At 42.3% G+C, this 25,579-nt stretch overlaps 1 protein-coding gene across 1 annotated transcript in view; it reads right to left on the bottom strand.

Annotated features, from left to right (window-relative positions):
• The window catches only part of SLC35F1 (solute carrier family 35 member F1), a 194,726-nt gene that overhangs the window by 36,879 nt on the left and 132,268 nt on the right, over positions 1–25,579 (bottom strand). The window contains exon 3 of the mRNA XM_080999729.1: positions 5,477–5,604. Coding sequence (XP_080855855.1) covers positions 5,477–5,604 — 128 coding nt within the window. The remainder of the gene's footprint in view (positions 1–5,476; positions 5,605–25,579) is intronic.

Below are 25,579 nucleotides of genomic sequence, written 5' to 3'. Positions count from 1 at the left end.
CTTTGCATTCTTGCCCTGAAATCACATGAAACAGTTTTAGAGCTGCAAGGACAACATAAAACAAACATGGCAAGCAGATCATTCAGATGCAGTACCCATAATATTGGTTCACAAACCATTTGAGGAGGGTTTGAATTGCTTTCCCCGTGACTACTGGCTTTGTGTGAATGTTGCAACCATATGATCACATGGTGGGTTGTTGTTTTTTTACTGATCACATGTGGGTTGTTTGTTAGTTTTAACCTATCCTCACTCAGGAGGGACCTGGCCATGGAGAAGGGTCTCAGTGACCTGGGAATGAGCCATGTGACTAGCTCCACCCATGTGGTCACTTACTACACATACAGATGACAGATACGTGAGATCACACCAAGGAGAAAGCAGCTGTCAGTCCATACAAGTGGGCTAATAATGTGGGCACTCATCTATGCACCATATTTTTCGCTCTATAAGACACACCAGACCATAAGACGCAGCTAGTTTTTGGAGGAGGAAAACAAGAAAAAAAATATTCTGAATCTCAGAACAACAAGAGGGATCACTGCGCAGCGAAAGCAGCGATCCGTCGTGCTGTTCTGGCTTCTGGGATAGCTTCTGGGATAGCTGGCTTCTGGGATAGCTGTGCAGCCTGCATACGCTCCATAAGACGCACACATATTTCCCCTTACTTTTTAGAAGGGAAAAAGTGAGTCATAGAGCAAAAAATACGGTAATTTGTACTCACTGTCAAGTATTTATAGATTCACATTTGGATTTGTAAATAGTGGCCTTGAGCCAGTCATTCTCATTCTCATTCTCATTCTCATTCATTCTCTCTCTCTCTCTCTCTTTCTCTCTCTCTCTCTCTCTGCCTAACCTACCTCACAGGTTTGATGCAACTAACTACCTTTGTCTAGAGCAACATAAAAATAAGTCCATATGCTGGACTTCAGCTGCTGTGTTATTAAAAACAAAAGCCTGTTTTACTTCTATACATTGCAGGGGAAAGAAGAAAACCATCAAATTTCTTTCAACTGGTGACAAGACAAAATCAACAAAGTGGATCTTCAGTTTAGACTAGACTGCAGAGATAAACCTTCAGTCCAAACCAGTGCTATTTTTCTAGAAAAAGAGGTGGCAGAACTCACCATGAACACCTGCCTCATTCTCTTAGAATGGCAATGGCGCCCACCTGAGAGGTGCCAGAACTGAGTTCCAGTTGAAAAAAAGCCCTGGGTTGATGTGAGGTAAAAATTGGGACAGACGGGTTATGCTGCCTTGAACTCCCTTGAGGAAAAGCAGGATATAAATCATGTACCCATACAAGTACACACACACACATCCTACTTACACAGAGAGATAGAGATCTGGCCGGCATTAGAATGCCAAGTGCATGTATGGCATTTTAAAGGCTGATAAGGCAAAACTGAGCTGACATATTTGGTAGAGTAGAAAAAAATGCCAAAACATATGTTAACATTTTGTTCCTGCAAGTAGCTGCATGGAGCACATAAATATGTAAAGGAATTAATTACTGAGGCTTGTCCAGAGACTAGGCTTGCATGGCGAGGCCATTTCAAGTCATCACTTGGAGCAGAAAAAATCCCGCACCTTCTCTCTGCAAAAGCTGTCCTTCAAAAATCAATTCAGAGACTAAATCACTGCTTATTACAAGTGCCAATGGCAGAACGTGGGCCATAATGCTATTCTAGCACAATGGGAAAGAAAACCCAGCTAGAAAAGTCGATGTATAATGCATGACATTTTTAAGAGAAAACCTATAACATCAAATGAAGTAGAATGCTGGCACCTTCTCAATGCAGTACCAGGAACTGAAAGCCCGGAAAATATTTCATCTGCAGGAAGGCTTAACTGACAGATAACCAAAAGAAATCCAGCATTTGATTTCTTGTGGAGGGTGCAGGGTGAGCCTCATCTGTGCAACTGCGAAGCAAGAATTCTGCATGTACTTAAGACTTCTTGCTCAAACATTTATTGAACTTTGTGTGGACCTACACAGGGGACACACCAACTGCCGGGATAAATTTGTTAAATAATATCATACAGGGACCTCCAAAACAGCAGCAAGGTTTTTATGCAGACAAGAAAATGAGTGTAGAGAGTATGCACTAATTAAATAACAGAGGACATTCTGTCCATATGCAATGCAGGTTAATTCAGCATGATACTCTAATTTAGAATTTTTTTCATTCTGTTCCAATAAATATCCAGGAGTCATTCCAAGCATGTACTGCTTAGGCAGGCATCTTGTGCCAATAAGTAGCACATGATGTTTTCCAGTCCCAAACAGATTACTGGACTGGTCAATTGTTCCTGAAATTTGAGATTTCACAGGACTTTCAGGGTGTCCTAAGTTACCTAGGCCTCCTCTTCACTGAGGTGGGAAACCAGGGGTGGGAAACTTCTTTCAGCTTGAGAGCTGCATTCCCTTCTGGGAAACTTTCTAGGGGCCGCATGTCAGTGGCGGAGAGCCAGAAGCAATGAAGATGTATTTCACCTTTGTACTGTAGGATGTTGCTTCAAAAGCAAAGCATCACAAAATTTGGTTGCAACTGTTTTCTGAGTCAAAACATACCAAACAAATAGGAGGCAGGGGTGGGCAGTTTGGTGAATTTTCTGTTTTAAGACAAAAGAGGGAAATCATGGAGGCATGTGTGCAGACTGTCAATTGGTATAAAACTATGGAAGTTAGGTCCATATTGCAGAGATTTATCTAGGTTTATTTAAGTATATATGTGTCTGTCAAATTCACAGTTTAAGGTACACCCTAAATGCATAATCAAAAATGTCATGTGGGAAGTATTTCCTAGACAAAAGGCGCTCTTCATTTTTATGCTTCCTCCAGGAAACATCTACAAGCAGAAGACTTCCAGCTGGCATTGATAAAAGTAGCTTACCAAAGAAAATGTACTATCTTGCAACACATCTTCAAAAGAGGCTTAGAACTATTTTAAATTATAAACAAGATAATGCATCAAATTCCACTAAAGAGTATTTTGATAATTAAGTGTAGGTGTTTGCAGAGAGCTGCCTAATATTTCTTTCTTGAAAGCACCACAAGCTTAGTACATTTGCATATAAGGTTTTGCATCATGGAGCAAACACTTCATGTGAAAAAGGATAAACGCGACAAGCAGATTATCTGCTAAAATGGTTCATAGACTACTTAACATTAAAGTATTGTAAATGAGATTTCTCATTTGTTGAAATTGCACTGCCATCAGCTAAATACAGATCCATTGCAATGAACTACTCCCTCCATAGTCACAGGTGCCATATTAACTGAAGGCAGTTCACACAAACAGGGACATTTTCTCTGTTGGGTGGTATATATTGCTGTCCCCACACAAGCAAACGTTTCAAATTTTGTTCCCGCTGAAGCTTCCAAACTGTCTTTAGAGGCAGCCTCACAAATAATGCATTGCACTAACCTCGAGGTTACCAGAGCATAGGCCACAGAAGTTAGGCTATCCCTGTCCATTCAGGGACAGAACTGGGCCACCAACTGAAGCTGACAGAAGGCACTCCATACCACCGAGGACACAAGTGGTAGTAATGGATCCAGTAACACTCCCAAGCTATGCACTTGCTCCTTAAGAAGGAATGTAACCCCCTCAAGAGCAGACATTCTCCCATCCATCTGGCCTAGGGAACTACCCACTAACAGTGCCTGTATGTTATCTGGATTAGGTTTCAGTTGATTATCTCTCATCCAGTCCATTAGGAGACAAGACAGCAGTCCAGCACATTCACTGCCACACATGTAGATGTAAAAGGAGAAATAGAGCTGTGTGTCATCAGCATACTGCTGACAACACACTCTGAAACTCCAGATGACTCCACTCAGTGGGTTCATATAGATATGAAACAATATGGTGATAAACTTGAACTCCGAAGGACCCCACACACACACACACTGAAGGCCCCATGGTACCAAAAAACACTCCACAAGCATCACCTGCTGAAGATGACCATACAATTAGGACTAGAACCACTGCAAAGCAGTGCCACCCATCCCCAACTTGGACAGCCTCACCAGGAGGTTGCAGTGGTTGATGGTATTGAAAGCAGCTGAGAGCTCAAGGAGCACAATGCCCTTGTCTGTCTCCTAACTGAAGTCATCATATAAGGTGACAGGGGCAGTTTCTGTGCTAGAGCCAAGCTGAAACCTTGATCGCTCTCCCACACATTCCAGAGATTTATGTATATTCCTTTTGCTGCAAGGCCCTGCCTGGGTTCACTGATGCAGTGACCTAACATCGGCTGTCAGTTCTGATGCAATTCTGTAGGCACTGCCCTGCCTAAGAAGCTATTTTGCCTGCAGGTCATCAGATTGCAACCACTCCCAAGAGTCCATACTAGAATGGATGAAATCTGATGCACCTTTGAAGGAGTTCCTCCACACAAACAGCTGTTTCAGAGGGTTCCTGTGGCAACTCAATTGGCCTAGTTCTTGTGTGAATCAGGCTCGGCTAAGTACACAAGACAAAAGGGGCAGTTTCAGTGACCTTTCTGCTAGAGATGAAGCTGTGGGGTCTCAGCATTTGAAGGTCTTCTTAAAGAAGGGAAGGCATTATCTGATACAACTGAAAGAATCAAATGAAAAAGCTCTGTAATTCTTGTGCAGGTTTATGCAGTTCTTCTAACGAGCTAACCTGACTGTTCTCTACTACCTCTCTTGCTTGTAGGAAGGTAGCAAATCTCCCCACCCAACTTCTTGCCACGTGACTACCCAGTGACTGCCATGTACACGATCGCTTTGTTTTCCAGAATGATATGTAATGTTTTTGGAGTATCAATTCCTTGATCCATACCAGACAGCTCTGGGCTAGGGATAGACTAGTCCAACCCAGGACTTGCAGTAGGGAGGCAGGGAAAAGGAGAAATTCTGGATGGAAGAACACCAGTCTGCATACAACTGTAAGCAACGAAGCAACTCAAAAATAAACCAACTAATAAGCGCAGTCTGAGTCTAGGTTCTTATTTCTTAGAGTCTCAGGCCTCTTGCCACAACATGATGTTCTGCAAAACTGTGACTTCAGTGTCACATTCCCTAATTCACAAGGATTTGGGTAGAAGTGGACTACCACCTACAACTGATATCTCATGCTCCCTTCCATGTGTTCAATGAATGCGCTGGGGGTGCATGACTGCAGCTACTGGCCCTCCTCCAATCTCTATGTGGGGTTGCCAGTCCCGTCTTCAACTACAGACTAGGGGAGAATGTGCTTTCAGCTTTACATACATAGTATGCACAGTCAGGACCTCTTGCACAACCATGTTCCCCATCACATGCATGTAGTGCCCATTTCTGCCCAATGTGCGAAGGAGCAGGAATGGTGACCCTAAGCAGAGCCATAGTAGGTCTAGTGGGCGCATCCTTGCTCCTTTCCACAGGTTGACCGACTGGGTGGAAGGAAGCCTGAAAAGAAGCATAAGAGAATGCAAGCAAAGCAGCAATGACTGGAGATCTTACCTGTACACTAGTAAAAGTGGTATACTGATAAGCTTTAACTACCAGGTAATTTGCTTCTATATCTATTATCCCCAGGATCATGTACTTCCACCATCTTCGTTTCAAGATTGCCAGTAAGTTTTCTTCTCCTGCATTGGGACAAGGAAAGAGGGAGGGGGAAGATTTTTTAAAAGATTAGATTTATAGCCATGACAATAATCTACTGGGTTTCATGCAGAAGTGCTGCAGAAGGTGCTCCTGCTCATTTACATACAAGTAAATTAAATATTCCTTACTGACAGCCACTGAGGCTAAGCTAAAAGTTAAATAAAAAGGCATCTCAGTTGCCTTTTCATTTGCCCCTTCACCTCCTGTTAATCCTGTGGCTAGGATAACATCTGTACAATATCAAGTCAAACACACTGGACTCGCCCAGGAGGGTCACACACACACACACACACACACACACACACAATGAGGTGGATTTCCTCCCTTCTTTTTGCATAACTGGTAACTTGGCTTCCAAGAATCAATTTTGTGCAAAGTCAAAATTGTTCTTCAATGTCCTTGCAGAGGAATCCTATCAATCACACAATCCCCGATTTCCACTTTGTGAAGACTGCCAGTACAACAAGGACAACTGATTAAATCTACAGTTTCTAAAGGTTAAATTGTCTTAACACTAGGCCAGGGATTATTACTATGTCTGATACAAAAGAAAATGAACATGCAGCTAGAGTTTGGGTATCAAGCTCCCTCCTTCTTCCTCTGATCTAGCAGGATTTCATGAGGGTTACAGTATGGACAATATGCTATTGCTGCAGATGAGGATTCTTAAACCAACTTGAACATTCAGGATGAAATTCCTCTTCTCCAGTACTGGAACAACATCTAACCTTGCAGAGTAACTGGTGGAAATGTTGTGCAAACACCAAAAGGAAGCTGGGGCATATTTCACTGGCCTTTCACAACTTGGATTGCCTAAACCAATTGTGTGATTCAAATGGCAATTTGTTCATTAGCAAATATCACCCGCCTTCTCAATAGTTAATAGAATCAGAATGTTTCCAATTAGAAGTGTAAAGGTTGCATTCTAATTATGTCCTGTTCTACTTACTACATTGAGATTGCAAAATTAAAAACAGGCACTGTTTCCTTCTCCCAAAATGAAGAAAAGAAGCAGTGGGAGCTGCAACAATGGTTACATTAAGTACTATGTCCAGATTACTCTGTCCAAATGATTCAACTGATATTTCTTTAAAAATAAAAAAATAAAGGCACTGGAATGAACCAGTCTGTTTTGCTGTATTGTCATATAATTCCATTAGCCTTTATTCTCTAAAAGAGTAATGAGTATAAAAGCATTCTTTTCTTGCATAACATGTTATATTTGAAATATACAATACACGTGGGCATTTTCTGTAGATTTGAGAAGAATAATAGAATCATAGAATTGTAGAGTTGGAAGGGACCCTGGGGATCATCTAGTCCAATCCCTCGCAATGCAGGAATCTCAACTAAAGCATCCATGGCATACTCTGCTTAGGTATGGTTAATTTGGCAACCCGTTTTGCTGCGTTCAATGAGGTTTACTTCCAAAAAAGTATTCATAGGACTTCACAGTGCTCACAGGTAGGGAACCTTCACCTGGATTTGCTTATTGATTATAATTAAGGGATGCACTGTACTTCCCAGAAGCATTTGGGGATTTAGCCTATTAAAGGTGATGCCTAACCTGAAGGTAGTTTAAAAACACTCTCTCCAGAGTTGCCATACCAAAGTGACTATATATAAAACACTGTTGCAGTCCTGAAAAACAAAGCAAGGGAAATGGGCAGGTTCATTTTAAAAGCTCAAGTGAGTGTGTGGGTGGAGAATACTTAGGGAAGATTAACAATACTATGAAACATTGCCTTTTAGAACATTGGCCATGGTGAATCAACTGAGGCAGGCTTGTAGTTATGATTCCAATGGATTGTACGAGAGCCAGTGGCATATATGTGTTGTCCCAGAATGCCATGGGATTTTGAGCAGTTCTCAAAGCCTGCTCAAAGCTGATTCTTGCTTTCTAATTAGCCTTTTTTATAAGATAGAAATTATCCCTTTACTATAAAAGCGACCACGGTCACAAGCAGCAGCATCTAAGTCAGGTGATGTACATGGGTTGCTTACAGCGCCAACAACACTAAACAAAGGAACCTCCAATGAAACTCTGTAAGTGGCTGGATCATGCTTATTAACTGAGTAATATTTCATCCCTAACATACTATTAACTTTAAGATCCCAACTGAATAATGAAAAGCAGGGGCAATATTAAAATGCATGTATCTGCAGTCACTTTAAAATTCTATATCATGAAAGGGTTGAAAACATGGGGTGCATTTTAACTGCACTGTTCTGCTAGAAGCCAGCACAGGGGACTCCTGCTAGTGACATTCTTCATTTCTTCACTTTTTTTTTTGACATCACTCCAAATGTCAGGCTGAAATATATTTCATAGAGTCATAGATTTTAGAGTTGGAAGGAACCCCAAGGTTATCAAGTCCAATGCCCTCCAATGCAGGAATCTCAACAAAATCATGCTTGACAGATGACCACCCAACCTCTGCTTTAAAACCTCCAAGGAAAGAGTCCACCACATCTCAAGGGAGTGTGCTTCATCGTCAGACAGCTCTTACTACTGGAAAGTTCTTCCTGATGTTTAGTCGGAATCTCCGTTCTTGTAACTTGATGCCATTGTTTCGGTTCCTGCCCTCTGGAGCAGGAGTAAACACGCTTGCTCCATCTTCCATGTGACAACCCTCCCTCAACTGTTCCTCATAAGGCTTGGTTTCCAGACCCTTTATCAACTTGGCCGTCCTCCTCTGCACACATTCCAGCTTGTCAATATTCTTCTTAAATTGCAGTGTCCAGAACTTCAGGTGTGGTCTGACCAAGGAAGAATAGAGTGGTACTATTACTTCCCTGGATCAAGACACTATACTTCTGTTGATACAGCCTAGAATAGCATTAGCTTTTTTTGCTGCTGCATCACACTGTTGACTCATGTTAAGCTTGTGGTCTACTAAGACCCCTAGATCCTTTTTATGTGTACTACTGGCAAGCCATGTGTCCCCCAGCTGCATCTAGTTCTTCCTGCCTACGTGTAGAACCTGACATTTGCCCCTATTGAAATTCATTTTGAGAGTTTGGATCCAGTTCTCCAATCTGTTAAGGTCAATTTGAATCCCAATTCTGTCTTCTGTGGCATTGACTCCTCCTCCCAGTTTCGTGTGATCTAAAAATTTGATGAGTATCCCCTCAATACCTTCATCTAAGTTGTTTATAAAGATGTTGGACAATAGTGGGCCCAGGATGTGTCTCTAAATGAATGAAATGATTGAGAAATGTCCTCCAGTCTGTAAAGATGTAGTGAGAGGTATGAATGTTTTGATGTGTAAGTAGGCTGGTGGGAACAAATAAGGTTGAAGGTAACTTTCAAAATGGCAGACACTGCAGAGGTTTGCAAGAACCTCTAGAACTGTGAAGTTCAAAGTTTTCAAGGTGCTTTGACAAGTGGGTAAAAATAAAGCAAAATGAAAAGAAGCCCTCAAAATTCCCAGCTTAGCATATGGTGCCACAGTACATGAATTTGTGTTCTTGGTCTTGCATTCAGGAACACATAAAACTGAGAAAGAGATGATTTGCAGCCTTTGCCATTCTGGCTGTGGCTGGAGAGTGTGGTCAAAAACACCAGGAGGTGCCAGGTTACTTACTGAAAACTATTATATCTCATAAACAGATGAATATATGACTTTTTTGTGGGGGGTGTGGGGGTGTGTGAAAGGTTCAGGTAGCTTGTTCAGATCACTGTTGTCAATCACAGCTTCCTCTTCAGCAGACTTAAAATAAGTGTACATTGTTGGATATAATGGCAGAAAGTCAAGTGTTAACAGACTTATTGTGCCAACAGTGCTGCGTAGGTGCAGGTATCAAAGCATGTATTCAAATCTGTTAATCATGGGTTTCACTGAAAAAGTAAGGGCTAACCACAGGCGAGAGTATTTATCTGAGGAACAATGGAAACTAAATTAACTGAAAAATGAATTCTGGGATGAATGCAATTAGTTAATCTCCTAAATGCACTCCCGCCCAGATAACCTCTCACCCAGCTGTCAACCGTCCAAATCCCCACCTACTCCAGTTGGCAATCGAAGCTCTCTTCACATCCTTCCCCTCCTTGCCTTAACATACCATACTCCAAATGATCACCTCCTCTCTCCCCTCCATGCTCAAGCCCTAACACAATTTCATTACATAAGTACTTATAAGCATCTGCCAACAGCTCCAGGAATAGAACTTTATGAAAACTGCAGTGTCAGTGGCCCAATACATATTATTCTAATGCTATGAAAATTCAATTAAGTTTTCCCCACAGATATTTTGGGAAGAGTCAGTCCCTCCCTCCCTCTGTTCAACATTTCATTTATTAACTTAATTCTTACATATTGAAAAGCAATAAAAGCTAACAAACTGAACACCCCCATACCCCTTTTTACCCAACCTGAAGGCATAGTTCAGATCTAAACAATAATAAAAGGTAAAGGGACCCCTGACCATTAGGTCCAGTCGTGATCGACTCTGGGGTTGTGGCGATCATCTCGCTTTATTGGCTGAGGGAGCCGGCGTACAGCATGACTAAGCCACTTCTGGTGAACCAGGCAGCGCACGGAAATGCCGTTTACCTTCCCACCAGAGCAGTACCTATTTATCTACTTGCACTTTGATGTGCTTTCGAACTGCTAGGTTGGCAGGAGCAGGGACTGAGCAACGGGAGCTCACCACGTTGCAGGGATTCGAACTGCTGACCTTCTGATCGGCAAGTCCTAGGCTCTGTGGTTTAACCCAATACTAACATTCTAACAAGCTAACTGACATACTAACAAGGACTGAAGTGGAGAGAGCCTGAAAGTTGCTGGTGTCAGTATAGAGGAAGATGTTAGCACAGATGTATATTACAGAATGTGGAAGGTATAGTTTGCCCTGTAGAATCTTTGATCATGTGCTGGTTGAACGGCCAACAGCCCGCCATAAAAGTCTTTCTCTCTCTTTTTTTGCCCTCTGGCCACACAAAGTTTTTGCTTCAGTTTTTCAGAAAGTGCTTTGTCCCAAATCACACACATTTTAATACATTTAAACCCTTAGATTCTATCCAATTTCTAGCTATCAAGATTTTAGCTGCCCTTAATATAATAACCCTTGGTTGTCTCCATTGTACACCCAATAATGCTATTTTGGCAGGTTTTTTTTTTTAAAAAAAGGTTTCTCCATTCTCCCCTCCCCCACAAATATATCATCCCAGAACCATCCCAGCTACTTGCTCTTTTCATCATGACTTGATGAAAAGGCCAGAAATATCTCTGAAGAAATCCCCTGACAGTTTTGCTGTGGTAGAACTTATCATCACCAGCTACTTTTTCCGAGCATAAATCACTCTGTTCCAGTGCTGTTCAATCAAACCAAGCTGAAGTAAGTTAGCGCTAAAAATGAATTGACAGTCGTGACATCTGCCAGCCTTAACTGCATAGATAGCGCTGAGACTATGATGGAAATGAAATCAGCTATGCATTTATCTGACATTTACATTTTCACCACTCTGCCTCCATCCTTTTGTCTTTCTTGGTCTGCCCTACAGAAATAACACTGTACATTCATTCGAAGCAGTTATTTGCAGAAATGCCAAATGGGAAACCACCCCATTCAGACTCATCACATTCACAAACCACAAGGAGTAAGGAGTAAGTCTCTGCAGAACAAAAAAACAAAAAAAAAGTAACGTTAAAGGAAGCTGCAAGGAAGAGCTATGCAGAGGTGTGGTGGATGCTGAAGAATGGATTTGACACTTTTTTGGCAAACTAACACCCTGCAAAACAGCTGTAGTCAAAAAGCATTAATAGGTACAAAAAGCATTAATAGGACAAATCCTATGCAGAATATTTCAGCATGTGGTATACAATACATAGAATTTGGCCTATTAAGGATTTATTATCAGAGCATTTAGATACCTATTTATTATAATAAAGAACAGTGCATTTTTAAAATACCATTTCCCCTTAATTTTGATTCCACAACTAACACAATATGATTGCATCAATCAAATGTTGCAGAATACATCTGCAAAATACACACAGTCTCAGTAGCGTAGGTAGCTGGGGTTGGTAGGGCGCCATGGGGTTCTGTAGTGCGGCACAGTGGCTGCTGTGCATTGGGGGTTGGGATTCTGGGTGGCAGGGAAGCTTGCGGGCGGCAGTTTATTGAGCTTGCAGTGGGGTGGAGCCACTGCTTCCTGCCTGTGAAATCAGAGGCAGATTGTTGTTGAGTCCTTCTTGATTTGCCAAAAAAAGCTCAACAACTAGGGTGATCATCTCCCTTGCACAGGTATGGTCTGTGACTGTCCAGAGAAAGCCTGTGTCCTTACACCCTGTGTTAGTATAAGCTCTTTGGAAAGACCACCTGTACTAGTCAGGGCTAACAATTGTGGCTGGTAGTCACCAATGGTTTACTCAGAGAAGTACTACTGAATTTAATAGACTAAGCTGCCGTGTTCATTAATTTCAATGGGCCTCATCTGAGTAAAGCTTCATCAAATATCATCCCATGAGTAGATGTGAGCTCATTCCTTCACCCTTGTAGGTCTCAGGTGACTGAACCTGAGCAGTGCTTTTGTGAGGGTTATTGGTGAAAAACCTTCCATGGTGCTCATTGAGAGGGAGGTGGCCAGATGCCCAGAATGAGTTTTGGGGATGCTTTATCCCTAGCTCATATGTCACCTGAACTCTTATTTAAGCCTGGGAGAGTCTTCCGCTCCAGATTTAACGATTGTGTAACAACAAATAAGTGCTGTTTGTTTTACTGAACACAGAAAAGCACAACGTGTCTATTAATTTATGTGGATAAATAAAAATAATTCCCTCATGGCTATTCTCTTCTGCTTTCCCAAACACTTCCGTATATTATACTTCATGAATTCATTACTTTTTAATGCCATTCTGCTGTTCCACTGTGCCATATTTTGCTTCCACCACTTGGGAAAGGAAAGAAAATGGAACAAATAGAATAAAAATTTATCCAGCAACTTCAGTTTTGCTGTAGATCTTTCTCTGCCAGAACAAAAGCAGACATCGGCTTTCTTTTCAAGGCTTTTGCCTTCTAGCCTCTCGTAATTTGATAAAACATCTTGATTACTGACTGTAGGGCACAACGGAGCTTTGTTCTCTCCTGCTTCCTCACTCACTGCCCCCAAGGTAATAGCCAAGATCAAATTCTCCAATAGAGGAAATCATTTTGGTAGATACAAACGGGGGGGGTGGGAGGGTGGGATAGGCATTAATTTATTACAAATATATTTTAAAATGACAGTCTTGTGTACAGGTCATTGACACAGGCAGGTCTTTAGAAAAGTGTGTGGCGCTACAACTATACTTCGAAAAGCAGATTAGATCAGGCATAGGCAAACTCAGCCCTTCAGATGTTTTGGGACTACAACTCCCATCATCCCTGACCACTGGTCCTGTTAGCTAGGGATGATGGGAGTTGTAGTCCCAAAACATCTGGAGGGCCGAGTTTGCCTATGCCTGGATTAGACAAACTCATGGAGGATAAAGCTCAGAATGGCTACTAGCTTTGAGGGCTCTGTTCTGCCTCTACAGTTAGAAGCAGTGATGTTTCTGAATACCAGTTGCTGGAAACCACAGGTGGGTAGAGAGTGCTTATATGCTCAAATCCTGCTTGTGGGCTTCCCACAGGCACCTGGCTGGCCACTGTGAGAACAGGATGCTGAACTAGATGGGCCCTTGGCCTGATCCAGCTGGCACTTCTTATGTTCTTAAGTCTTCTTATGGCTCCCACACTGTCATGTTTTGTGCTGTTTTTATCCCAAGTTCCCTAATTCCACACTGCTTTTCTAGAGACAAAATCTTAATGCAATACTTCGAAATACAACCACATGTCAGCAACTGGCTAGACGACAAAGAATGGTGGAAGGCGACAGCTGGAAAGTCCCTCAGAGAAGCATCAAAGGAGGAATGGCGGGAGGCTACAGTCAGGGAACCCCCCAGGGAAGCATCAGAGTGGGAAGGCTCTGAGCCAGAAAAATGATGGTGGCATACAGAAGAGAGGACAGAGGAAGAAGAAGGGCAGACAGGCTGGAGGCTGAGCAAGCAACAGGTTTAAGTGAGACTGAGCAACTGAGGAGAAGGAGGAGACTGAGACTGCAACAGATCCCCAGCAACCTGCCAGTTCCACTGTTTCCATCTCCTCTCCTCCTCTGTCCCCAAGAACGAGGAGGGAGTTGCATGTCGTATTTGGCTGCTATATGTTTGGATGATGTTTGGGCCCGTTGCCATCACTCCTGTTGTTTAAGAGGAAGGAACTGTGCCAACACACAGGATAAGAGCAGTCTGCTGTTGTTTTAACATTTACATAATTTTGATCTTTTACAACTGTTTGTAGGAGTGTCAGACAATTAAATATATCTGATGGCTATTTGATTATACAGTGACTGTGACATACAGCAGCACTGAGGGAGTGCAAAAGCCAAAGGATAAACTATTTACAAGCTAGAAAAAACAAAGAAACATGGGTGTAGTAAAATAAATGTGGATGATGGCATGAACAAACTGTAATCGTGTTGTGTGATTCCTGTCCCACTTTCTTTCTCTTGAAGCTCCTGGTAGCAGGAAGTATATTAAGTCACGTGTAGCGAAAAATACATTTTCACACAGTGTAAGCATAAGTGAAACCGCAACAACTTTTACCAGGCTGAAAACAGAAAGAATAAAGAGAAACAATTTTTTAAAAAATTAATAGGTTGACATCAAAAATGAAGAAGGTAGAAATAAAGATGTCCTTGAAGGGTGCTAGGAAAACAAAAAGCCTCGAAAATGCTTAAGATGCCAATACCAGTTTTTGTACTTTATGTCAAGACAAATGGAGAACGAAGCACCAGAAAAAGACCTCAGAGATGGGGTTGCATCAAAATGCATAAACCTTCTCCAGAAACGGAGAGAGCCTGGAAATGGCCTCTGACAGGTAGCCAGTGATAAAGTTGTAGTAGTGCCAATAGTTCAAAGACTAGGTTGCAAATGCCATTTTTTCCTGGTCATTCTTTGATCCTCTGGGATGTCTCCGCTGGGAACGCAATACAAGGTGGAAGCGAAGGAACATAAGAAGTTTCTATACAGGAAGCTAAGAAGCTGCTCAGACTATTTGTTCATATAGCCCAGTATTCAACGGGGGGAAACCTCGAAGAAGCTGTGTTGCTTCCTGATGACGAGTTTATTGAGCATTCATCTTGAACTGCATACACAAAGTCTGCAGGGAGGTTATATATGCCCGCCATTTATTGAACATTCATTCTGATTCATTTGTGGGGAATTTATTTGAAGTTGCACCAAGTGACTGTTATCCCACACTTCCCAGTGTATTTCTCACTGACTGCAAAACCCATTTCAGGAGGGTGGGGTGGGGTGGGGGGAAGCAGGCCTATTGTACAAGACTGTGAAATCCACTTTACAAGTGTAGCCTGAACTTTATTTGCAAAGTAACTGCAGTCTGGAAGCGGCCTGAGTAGGACCAGCAGTCTATCTACCTCAGTACTGTCTACACTGACTGGCAGTGGCACCTATTACATCACCCTGGACACCCCCAAAGAGCAACAAAACCCAAAGGGCCTCATGTCAGAGGTGCCTGCATGATACAGAAGCAGTTTCGTGTAAGAAACCCAGATAGCTCAAGCTGTTCTGCATGCTGTGGGGATGGGGGAAGATGTTATGTGATAGAGTGAATACTCAAAGAATCTGAACTCGCACCGTATTTGAATTCAATCACCCAGCAAAGGAATTCAGACATTCATTAGTGAATCGTGAGACCCTCACCATCACACGTTGCTCTTATAAGCATCTAGGTGGCAGAGGGTTGCCTGGTGTGATCAGCGAACCAAATCATCAGCGAACGTTTTGTTCAGTCAATCACATACTTAGAAAATGCTCAAGGTGCATCGGTTCTCATTCATTACTGATGCTTTACAACAGCCCCAGAGATGCCACCATTATGCAAATCAGCTGGAATCAGGGTTTCTCTCCACCTGTTTACCTGCCTATACTGTGGCGAAAGCCTGCAATTAGTTCAGTGCTTCAGCAATTACTCAGCACTTGAGAAACAGGCCAGTAATACAACTTCTATTTTATGGGCTCTTGTTGTGTGGCTCATCAGTGAAATAAATGGAAAGTGTTGCTTTCATAGTTTAAGTAGTGGATAAGTAAGCTGATGCCTTGAGGCTCAAACTACTATTTGCTTGCAATTTGTACACACAAGAAAGGAAAAGCGAAAGCAAATCAGTTAAATTCTGCCAATCTTTCTCCCAGCAAACATCAACAAATGTACATTTTGCTAGATCAAAAACAGTTTAAATAGGAACACTGCCCCTTGCCTGGCACAGAGGAAGAATAATAAGTTCAGAGCTGAGGAATCAGATGTCACAGCATGCGGAGTGATGGATAGGTAGGAAGCCATGTTTGCCAAGGGTGATAAAGCAGTCCTACAGTTTGCGAGAAGAGCCAGTGGTGAGCTATTAAGGATGCAGTTAATGGTATTCCCATAAATCACTTCATGACATTCAGCAGGAAAGGAAAACAAGCTGCTGTGTAGGAAAGAGTCATCAGTGGGCATTTGGTGTAGAAAGGCAAAGAAAAAACGGCTCCTGCACCCGTAGCTCATTTGCTGGCCTCACGGTGTCTATTAGGATCCTTGTCAATTTCACATGATGTTGCTGTTATCAACATTAAAGTAGTTTTCTGCTCTTTGCCACAAGGTCCCAGGGCAGGTTATAACAGTCTAAAATTCAGCATTAAAAACAGTTAAAGCAAATCACAGCCACAAGAATAGGGTGGGCCTCGAAAGCACATCTCTCAGGTGTCAAAGGCCAGGTGAAAAAGATGCAGCTTCAGCATATGATGAAGGTGCAGATGCATCTCTGTGGGGAGGGAATTCCACAGCCTATCAGGTGCCACAGAAAAGGCTCTCTGCCAGGTTGTCACCCCTTGAAATTCTGAGGATGGTGGAACGAACAAGAGGACCCCCCTCTGCTCACCTTAATACCCACGGGAGTCTGTTGGGAAGAAGGCTTTTCAGGTATTTGGGGCCTAAGTTATTCATGGCTTTAAACACTAATGTGAGCACCTTCAGTTTAGTCTGGAAACCAACTAGCAACCAAATCTGAAGTTTTAAAACAAGGGTTATGTGTGTTTCTAAAGTGAAATCTAGCCAGTAATCTGCCCCACTGCATTTTGGACCAAACTGAAGTGCACTGCAATAATCCAGTCTCAAAGTTACCAGAGCATGGAGTATCATGACCAAGTCACCTCTGTCCAAAAGGCATCATAGCTGGCAAATTGCCTGGAGCTGGAAATAGGCCCTCCAAGCCACTGAGGTCACCTGAGCCTTAAGTGATAGCATTGGATCCAACCTATCTGCCCATGTCCTGATAATAGATTCCAAGTCCCTTATTCATGATCAAATCCATGGATTTTATGCATAATTCAATCCATTTCAGCATTAATCTGTGGGTTTTTTTTTAAAAAAAACTATTCTTAAAATACATATTTAACAAAAATTCTGATGCATTTAAAATGTTGAAAACCACATTGCCACATTCAGAGAAGTAGTATGTTCCAATCAGCACATCAGTCAGAGAGTTGCAATCCTTTCATATATGATTTTGCAGCTTGAGTTCTTAAAGTCCTCCACCCCCATTGTTAGCTGGAATAATGCTGAAGCCTCATCTCTCAGCCTAACCTACCTCACAGAGTTGTTAGGAGGAGTTGTTATGATGGGGAGAAGGGAACCATGGAGATCCTTGGAAAAAATAATAATTAAATAGACTGATTAAGTGTGTAGTCATACTATATCCATGTGTTCCTCAAACTGTATCAACACAAAAGCACGTCCTGAGAATGTGCAGTTCTTTGCAACCTTACTGCAGCTGAAACACCTGCGGCACTGCTGGGTAGGACTTGCAACACCTTTGTATCTGCCATCTCCTTTTTAAATTGCCCACTAATTGGAAATAAGCACTTTAACATTATGGTAAAATGGATTTCCATTTAAATTAATTTCTGAGAATATTAGCAATAAAATCTACCCACCACAAACAAGAAAACAATAAAATCAGAAAGGAGATAAAAACAGGAGATGTGTGTAGTTATGCAGTTCCTCCCTACTGAAACAATGCAAAAACATAAGCCAAATGGTTACAGACAACTCACTGTATTATCATATTTTATGCCAGGAGAAAAGGAAAAAGGCAAGCTAAAGCCACATTCCTTTGCTGTAGTAATGCTAAGCCAAGTGACGGCTTAGCGTGAACATGCATGCATACAGGTTTGCAGAAAGGCAATCATAGCCACTTTGTTCCTTCTTTGGTCTTGCTGCTGCTGTGTGACTGTGGGATAAGCCATGCTTTGGTTTAGTATGTCATCTAGATGGAGGATCATGGTTTATCTTTCCCAAATAAACCAAGAGTGGTAAGCCATGCAGAAAACCTTGGCTATAGCGTGTAGTTTATCTGGAGCAAGATAACCCACAAGCCTGGATGCAGACAGCAGTACAGCAGCACAACAAGGGGAAGACAGAAGTGCCCACTATCTCCTTTCTGGGATCTCACACATTTGTGTTAAACCCTGGTTAGGCTTAATGTTATGTGCAAACCAGGTCAACATCAATTTTGATTCAGTAGCATAAAAAAGAGTTCTTTCTGTAATAACTGATAAGGAGTTCTTTAAAAAGAAACTCACATCAGACAATGAAAATCTTTCATAGCAATATGCAAGCCAAGAGTCTAAAAAGCTCCAGATCCAATGAACTATTTTTAATTTCTGCCCCCCTCCACATTTCCCCACCATGCTTAAGGGAGAGGAAAAGGACTTATCCTTTCACTTGGCTGCTCTGATTCAAACCTGCACATGTTAACTTTGAAAATAGGATAGTTTTAGGTCTGTATTTTACATAGGTGGGAGTGATTGAAAGTGAAGGATAGCACTAGAGATATAAAAATGCCTGGAGCTGGGCATGCTTGGCAAAGGCTCGTGTCTCCCACTGTGCATGAAATTACATTTCAAGCACCATCGTAGCAGACTCCTTGTCTCAGAATATCCATCCGTCAATCACAAAGGTCTTGCCAAAGTTTCTGCTAAAGTAAACTTCTCATTGCTAATCATGCCCATCTTCCAGGTGGCATGACTACAAAGGAAATGATCTGATCTCAATCAAAGGTGTGGAAAGCAAAAGGGCATGTGTCTCCTACACAAGTGGGCCAGGGCCAGGAAACAGCTAAGGATGCTTTGCTCCAAAGTTGCCCAGCTGACATACTCTCACTTTTCTAGTTCGCAAGTCTGCAAAACCCTGAGCACTAAGCATATGTGTGGACTGCTGTGATGTTCATTCATTACCTGGCAGTAGGCAAAGTTTGTGTGCAAGCCTGTACCTTTTACAAAAGCCAGCCACCACAGAAAGCATTAGAGGTGTCCTTGGCAGTTGCAGCTGTTGGAGTGGCATGGCTTCCCCAAATGTGTCAGTGCTGGTTACTGAGATAGTGAGGGGCAGGGCAGTGGGGAGTTTGATGCTTCTGATGCTTATGCCTGCACTACCCCATTGTCCCTGCTGCCTTGCCCTTTCCCATCTCCCTTGCAGAAATCAGCAGTGACGCACAGCATAGGGAAGCCCGCTTAGCGACACAGACCTGCCTGTGCTGCCCCTTGGGCTCCAAGGATAAGGAATGAAGCAAAGGGCAAATTCAGGAAGTGAAATCAATAAAGGTGATTGGGGGCTTCGGTACAGTGAACCCACTTCCCCAAAAGATTGGACTTTTTGCAATAAAGCAGGTGATTGGGAAATGCACTGGAAGGTGCAGGATTTCCTTGGCACTATGTCATCTAATCTTCCCAAAAACGAATCAGAGTGAATGTGCAATAAACATGCCATCTGGAAGCACCAAAAGAGAAGAGACCCATTGGATCTGCATACATTTATTCTATGTGCAAGGGCAAAGGAATCTCCCTTCTACCAAGTCAGACCATTGGTCCACTAGTTCACTATTGTCTGCACCAGGGGTTAGGGAGCCTGTGGCCCTCCAGAGGTTATTGGACTCCAACTCCCATCTGACCCTGCCAGGCTGGCTACTGGTCAGGGATGACGGGAGTTGTATTCTAGCAACGTCTGAAGGTCCATAGGTTGCCCATCTACACTGACGGCTAGAAGCCCTCCAGGATTTAAAAGACAGGGCTCTTTTCCAACCCTATGTGGAGATGCTGAGGCTTGAACTTGAGACCTTTGGCATACAAGGTATGCAATTCAATAGTAGGATAGTACGCAGGTAGTGCTGCTGGTTCAGGAAGGAAGTCAACCAAGAACAAATAGGCAGAGCAGGGAAAGGCAGGGCACAGCTGGGAAGGCACAGCTGGGAAGCTGTTGAGCAGAGCAGATTTCCAACGGACCTGGGGAATGGGGAGGACAAATCAGCAAAAATCTCTTCTCCCCACTTCCTCCAGCAGGAGATTCTCATAAGTAGAGTTTTGTTCAGAGGAGCCCTGGATCCAGCTACTTATTATTTTTATATCTGTGCATTTTTAAATGACTGCTACTTGCCCTGAAACTGGATATGACAATAACTGTTATTAAGCCTCACTTAATAACTTCAGCCTTTCATTTATTTGCCAAGACATTGCAGTGTGTTGGATGAACTAGTTTTACTGAGATTTTATCCACCATGATGCAATTTTATACTGAGTTTTATTGGGTTATTTTGTTTCTGCATTCTGATTTAAACAAACTGTGGTTGTGGTTGTTTCCCTTTTAAATTACTGTATGCTGGTAAGTCAATCCTTTAACTACTAGGTACAAATATTTCCTTTTCATCAGCACATATTTTTCTTTCAAAAAATGAACAGCATGCCGTCTTTCACCTTTTGTTTAGATCCAGTTTATGTACAATACAAACAAATGCTTCTTCATTCTCCTTGCTCCATACCAGCCATCTTCCAAAGCAGTGGAAAGAGCCATGTTCTCCAAGACAGGTGTTCCCAAATTGTGGCCTGCAAATTGTGGTACTGTGCAGCATGAACAGCCATTGTGGTCCACCAAGACCTTCAGCAATTTTCAAGCGGTCATAGACAAAAACAAAAACAAACAAACTTGGGAACTGTGACACTAAAACTTTTCTGCTTGTCCTGAAGGGCTGTTGTTTAAGTATTACTTTTCTGTAACTATTGTAGACTGGGCAACAAACTGCTTTGGGACACTAGGCTGCCATGTCAGACAAGGGAAGACCAACCTGGCACCTGCCCATCCACTGGCTAAAGAAGCAGTTGCTGGGGGCTCCTCTTCTTCCCTCCATGCCAGAAAGAACAATGCCACTTGCCCTGGGACTGCAGACCTGAAGGACAGTACGCTTTGGCCTCTGGCATTGCCAAGAGTCCAGGGGGTCACAGGGAGACTGCTTCTCTTGTCTGCCAGGATGAAGATTCTCACAAGGGGAGAACACCCTGCTCATCTGTCAGTGAAAGAATCGGAAGCTACAGGAAGCTTGCTCTGCCCTCCCTGCCAGAACATCATCAATAGGAACTGAGTTGGCTTTCTTCCTCTCTCCTCCCAATCCCTTTTCCTTTTGTGACATCTTTCAGGCTGCAAGCCTGAAAACACAGGCACGTATTACTGATAATTATTTCAGCTGCTCTGGAAGCCTTTTTTTTTTTTTTTTTGGCTGAAGAGGGGGTACAAATATTTTAAATGCACAAAGGGTAAGTTGAGTCCCCTGCATTCAAAGTAGCCAGGTGTGTTGTGATGCTCTAACATGTCACATAACCAGTCAGGGCTGAGGTATGGGTAGAATACAGAAGAACTGGAAGCAATTCATCTACGCAGCATCCCATGGATATTTCAATAATAACAGGATGAGCTTCATTGTTACTAATGAATACGCATTATTTTTGGTTAACACTAACCAATAATAATAACAGTTGTAAGAACGGGATTGCACCTGGCATGATGCATAGCAGGACAGACCAACCTATCTAGCTTGAAACAGGACCATACTGTGCTACCCACTTTCTTCACAAGGAACACAATTAGAGCTGTGTGGCACCAGGGGAATTTTATTTTACAGGTATTCCATCCCTATGTATTCTAACAGCTCTCAGCACCCTTAACAAACTACACCTCCCAGGACTCTCTGGGGGGAAGGCATGACTGTTTGAAGTGGTGTCATAGTGCTTTATGGCATGAAAGCTGTGGATGCACCCTAGTAATAATGGGGCATGTGTTCTTTCTCATGTCAGGATGAGGAAGTGGTTGGGATTTCCGCACCTTTTCCCACCTGGACGCAGGGTTTGTTTCACCCCCAGAAAAGTGAGGCGAATGCACGATGTTCTGATCAGGCATCCCATTCCAAAAAGCCAACAGCATGGACCCCAATTGTTTGCATTTAGTTCTCACAGACAGCAGGCCTTCTGCTACGTTCCCAGCATCTGCTCGCTCTGGAGATCCTTCAATGCCCAACTCTGTGCAGCTGCTGCTTGCCAGAGTGGGGTGCCTGTTTCCGCTCTGAGGGACAGAGGGTAGGGAGGTGCCCTGCTGCTGCCCTCCTTTCATTGAGAAAATGGAGAGGTTGTCAAGCTGCCAGCCTGTCAGTGGAAATAACGTCTGTCTTTCAGCACCTTATTTGGGCCGAATCTTAACATGAAAACTTTTACAGCTGAGTTATTCCTTAAAGTGCATGTAACTCCATTCAGAACAAGTTAAGCAAAAAACAAGCAAAGAGAAAGGAAAGACAAAAGGAAAGGAGCCTGGGCTGAGTTTTTTTTTTGGGGGGGGAGGGCGGGGAGAGAACAAAACCCCTAACTGGATAATGGTGTGTGGGGTTTCTCCAGCCCCACCTTCTCTGTTTCCTTCCTCACAATTCACACTTCTGAGCCAGCACGGGGCAAAGAGCAGAGTGCTCATCATTCAAAGGCTCCCTTGTGAACAGTTAATTACTCTTACTTCAATATATAATACAGTTCAGAGGAAACAGAAGGCACCCCACCATTCGAGATAATGCAAAAGTGGATTTAGGCCCTTGCAAAAGAGGTTTTGCTCTAGATGAGATCTTAGATTCCGCCTTATTAAAATACAGCAAGGTTCTTTCCCTGAGCAAGGAAAATACTATTTATTCGTAATTTCTAATGGATCACCCTGCCCTTCCTTCCCCAAAGGGAGCCCACAATAATAAAATCACATAAAAGCAATATAAAAATAACACACTGTTATTAATTAATTATTTTTTATTAAAATTCTAACCCACGCTTCCCCCAAAATGAGCTCAGGGCAGCAGACACCAAATTGGGAAGACAATATGCAGTAAAAGTTATAACACATTGCAGACGGCAGTTAAAACTGGTACCATAAAAGCTTTATAAAACTACCAGCCAAAAATCATGTGGCTTCCAAGGAGCTGCAGGAACAACTAACTACCTTTCTCTAGAGCAACATAAAAATAAGTCCATATGCTGGACTTCAGCTGCTGTGTTATTAAAAACAAATGCCTGTTTTACTTCTATACATTGCAGGGAAAAGAAGAAAACCCATCAAATTTCTTTCAACTGATGACAAGACAAAATCAACAAAGTGGATCTTCAGTTTAGACTAGACTGCAGGTTTGGTTTCAGTCCAAACCAGTGCTATTTTTCTAGAAAAAGAGGTCGTGGAACTCACCATGAACACCTGCCTCGTTCTCTTAGAATGGCAATGGCACCCACCTGAAAGGTGCCAGAACTGAGTTCTGGTGGATTCCGGCTGGGGAAAAAACCCTGCTCCAAACTATTTCTGTTAAGCACAGAGAATCCTCAAGCAAAGCACAGCAAGATAGCATTAGCCCTGGGGAGAATTCTGCAAAAGATGAGGAACTCCTATTTTTCACTATACAGATTACAAGAGCATAAGACTCCTGCTGAGCTCTCCAAGACCACAAGTACAAATCTAACTAAGGGCAGTAAGCCCACTGCCTACCAAGACAACAGAGAATTGATAATGGCACTTACCTTACATTTTTATAATTTATATGTCGTTTTAACTGATTTTTATCTTTATTGTATTTAGTTACTTGTACAATTGCTGAGAGATGTTGCAATTAAATGGTACATAAATTGTTGAAATAAATAAATTATCAGAGATTAGGCTGGGGATTCTGACTTTATTATGAAAAAGTTATCTGAATAACTTTTAGGTTTTTTTATCCACTGATTGGATATAGGCTTAAGTTGTGTGTATCCTCCAATTCTAGACCCTTTAAATCAATGTGGTTCAAATTAGTTATGATTAAGTTGTACCACTGATCACAATGTGTTTACTCAAGAGGAACATCTGGATTCAGCCCCTCATATGTTTTAAGAGATCCTAAATTAAAACACTTCTTCCCAACATGCTGCCTCGAGGGAGTTTTTAATAGCAGGATAGTGCTTTAACATACGCTTCCCTGGAAGCTGAAGTGGTACAGTCAGGTCTTGTGACTGTAGCAGCCATTTTGTGCTGGCATCCATGACACTTTTTATCAATATAAGAGTAGGATCACCGCAGGTTTTTGTTTTGTTTTTTGTAACCAAAGAAAGCCTTGGGTACAGTGGTTGTTGCTATTAATTGAACTTGTTTATATTTCACGAAAGTCTCCAAGCAGTTAACATCTCAAAACGTTAACTGAGAAATAAAGTTAAGAAGAATAATTTTTAAAATCTCAACATGTTCAGGAAGGCCTGTACAATGCACTGTTTTGGCCTGTCTGAATCAGTATAATGTTTGCAGGGCAGGGTGCGTCCTTACGTTATCACTGTTGTTGCTCCTACTAGTACTGAAGAAATAGTACTGAGGTAATAGTAAAATGGCAGTAACCTGAGTCATGCTTGGACCAAGTTGCTCTCAGCCATATGACTCAAAGAGCCAAGCATCTGTATATATAAGCCCACACACTACAGCTGTACTGTTCGTTCTTTTATGAGGTCTACTACGTAACAGAAACACACTGTAAATCTGGGTCACTAGGTAATGGAGCTATTAAACAAGTGCCAGGAGAGGCTCTGATATGAAGCTTAACATTTCCTGGCTCCGTCACTCCTAGACCGTAGAAATGAATACAGGGATTCAGATTAAGTGAAAGGAAGTGGTTGAGAACTGATAAGCACCTTTATGAACAACTGGGAAACAAAGGCATCACCATTGGCCTTAATCGAGGCATTTCTAAATCAGGTCTCCCTGGCAGAGAAATAATTTTGAACCAATACTTCTGATTCCTGCATTGTAGAGGGTTGAACTAGATGACCCTCAGGGTCCCTTCCAACTCTCTATTTCTATGATTTGACCATTTTTGAGTAATGTCCATCATAATAACAGAACCACAGTCTGCACGTGGGGGAGGGGGGCAGAGAGAGAGACGTTTCACCTGTAATCTTTCTGTCAGTTCCTTATAGGAATCAGATTTTTAAAATATTAAATTCCTGGCTTAGGCTGCAATCTTAGATATACCTACCTGAGAATTCAATGGAATTGACTTATGAGAAAACATGTATTGTCAAAGTTTGCAGAAAGTGGCCCTATTTGAATGCTACCCTCCTGCAGAAGGAAAGAGTCAATACAGCAGAATAGGATTTATCTGAATTAAATAATTCAGAAATGTCATCCATATATTGCATTTTACTAATCTGGATTTGATTAATTTCCTTTCTGTCCGCCCCCCCCCCCCAATGAATCATATGCATGCGCAAATACAAATATATTCTTTTTTGATTCTCTATTCATATGGTGTTTTGAAACCATTAAGTTGTTCTCTTCTGGTTTTGTGCACGAGGAGGGATACTGACTGACTGTTGAAGGGGAACACAGAACTGGGTTGGCCTGGCTAAAGTGAAATGGAATGGTGTATCCTAGAAAAGTGGTTTCTTGGGTTACAGACGCTTCAGGTTACAGACTCCGCTAACCCAGAAATAGTACCTTGGGTTAAGAACTTTGCTTCAGGATAAGAACAGAAATTGGGCGGCAGCGGCACGGCAGCAGCAGTGGGAGGCCCCA

Source organism: Podarcis pityusensis (assembly GCF_964106645.2).
Source record: "Podarcis pityusensis genome assembly, chromosome: 3".
NCBI classification, from domain to species: domain Eukaryota; kingdom Metazoa; phylum Chordata; class Lepidosauria; order Squamata; family Lacertidae; genus Podarcis; species Podarcis pityusensis.
The sequence above is the reverse complement of the archived record's forward strand: the minus strand, read 5'-3'. Positions and strand labels throughout refer to the sequence as shown.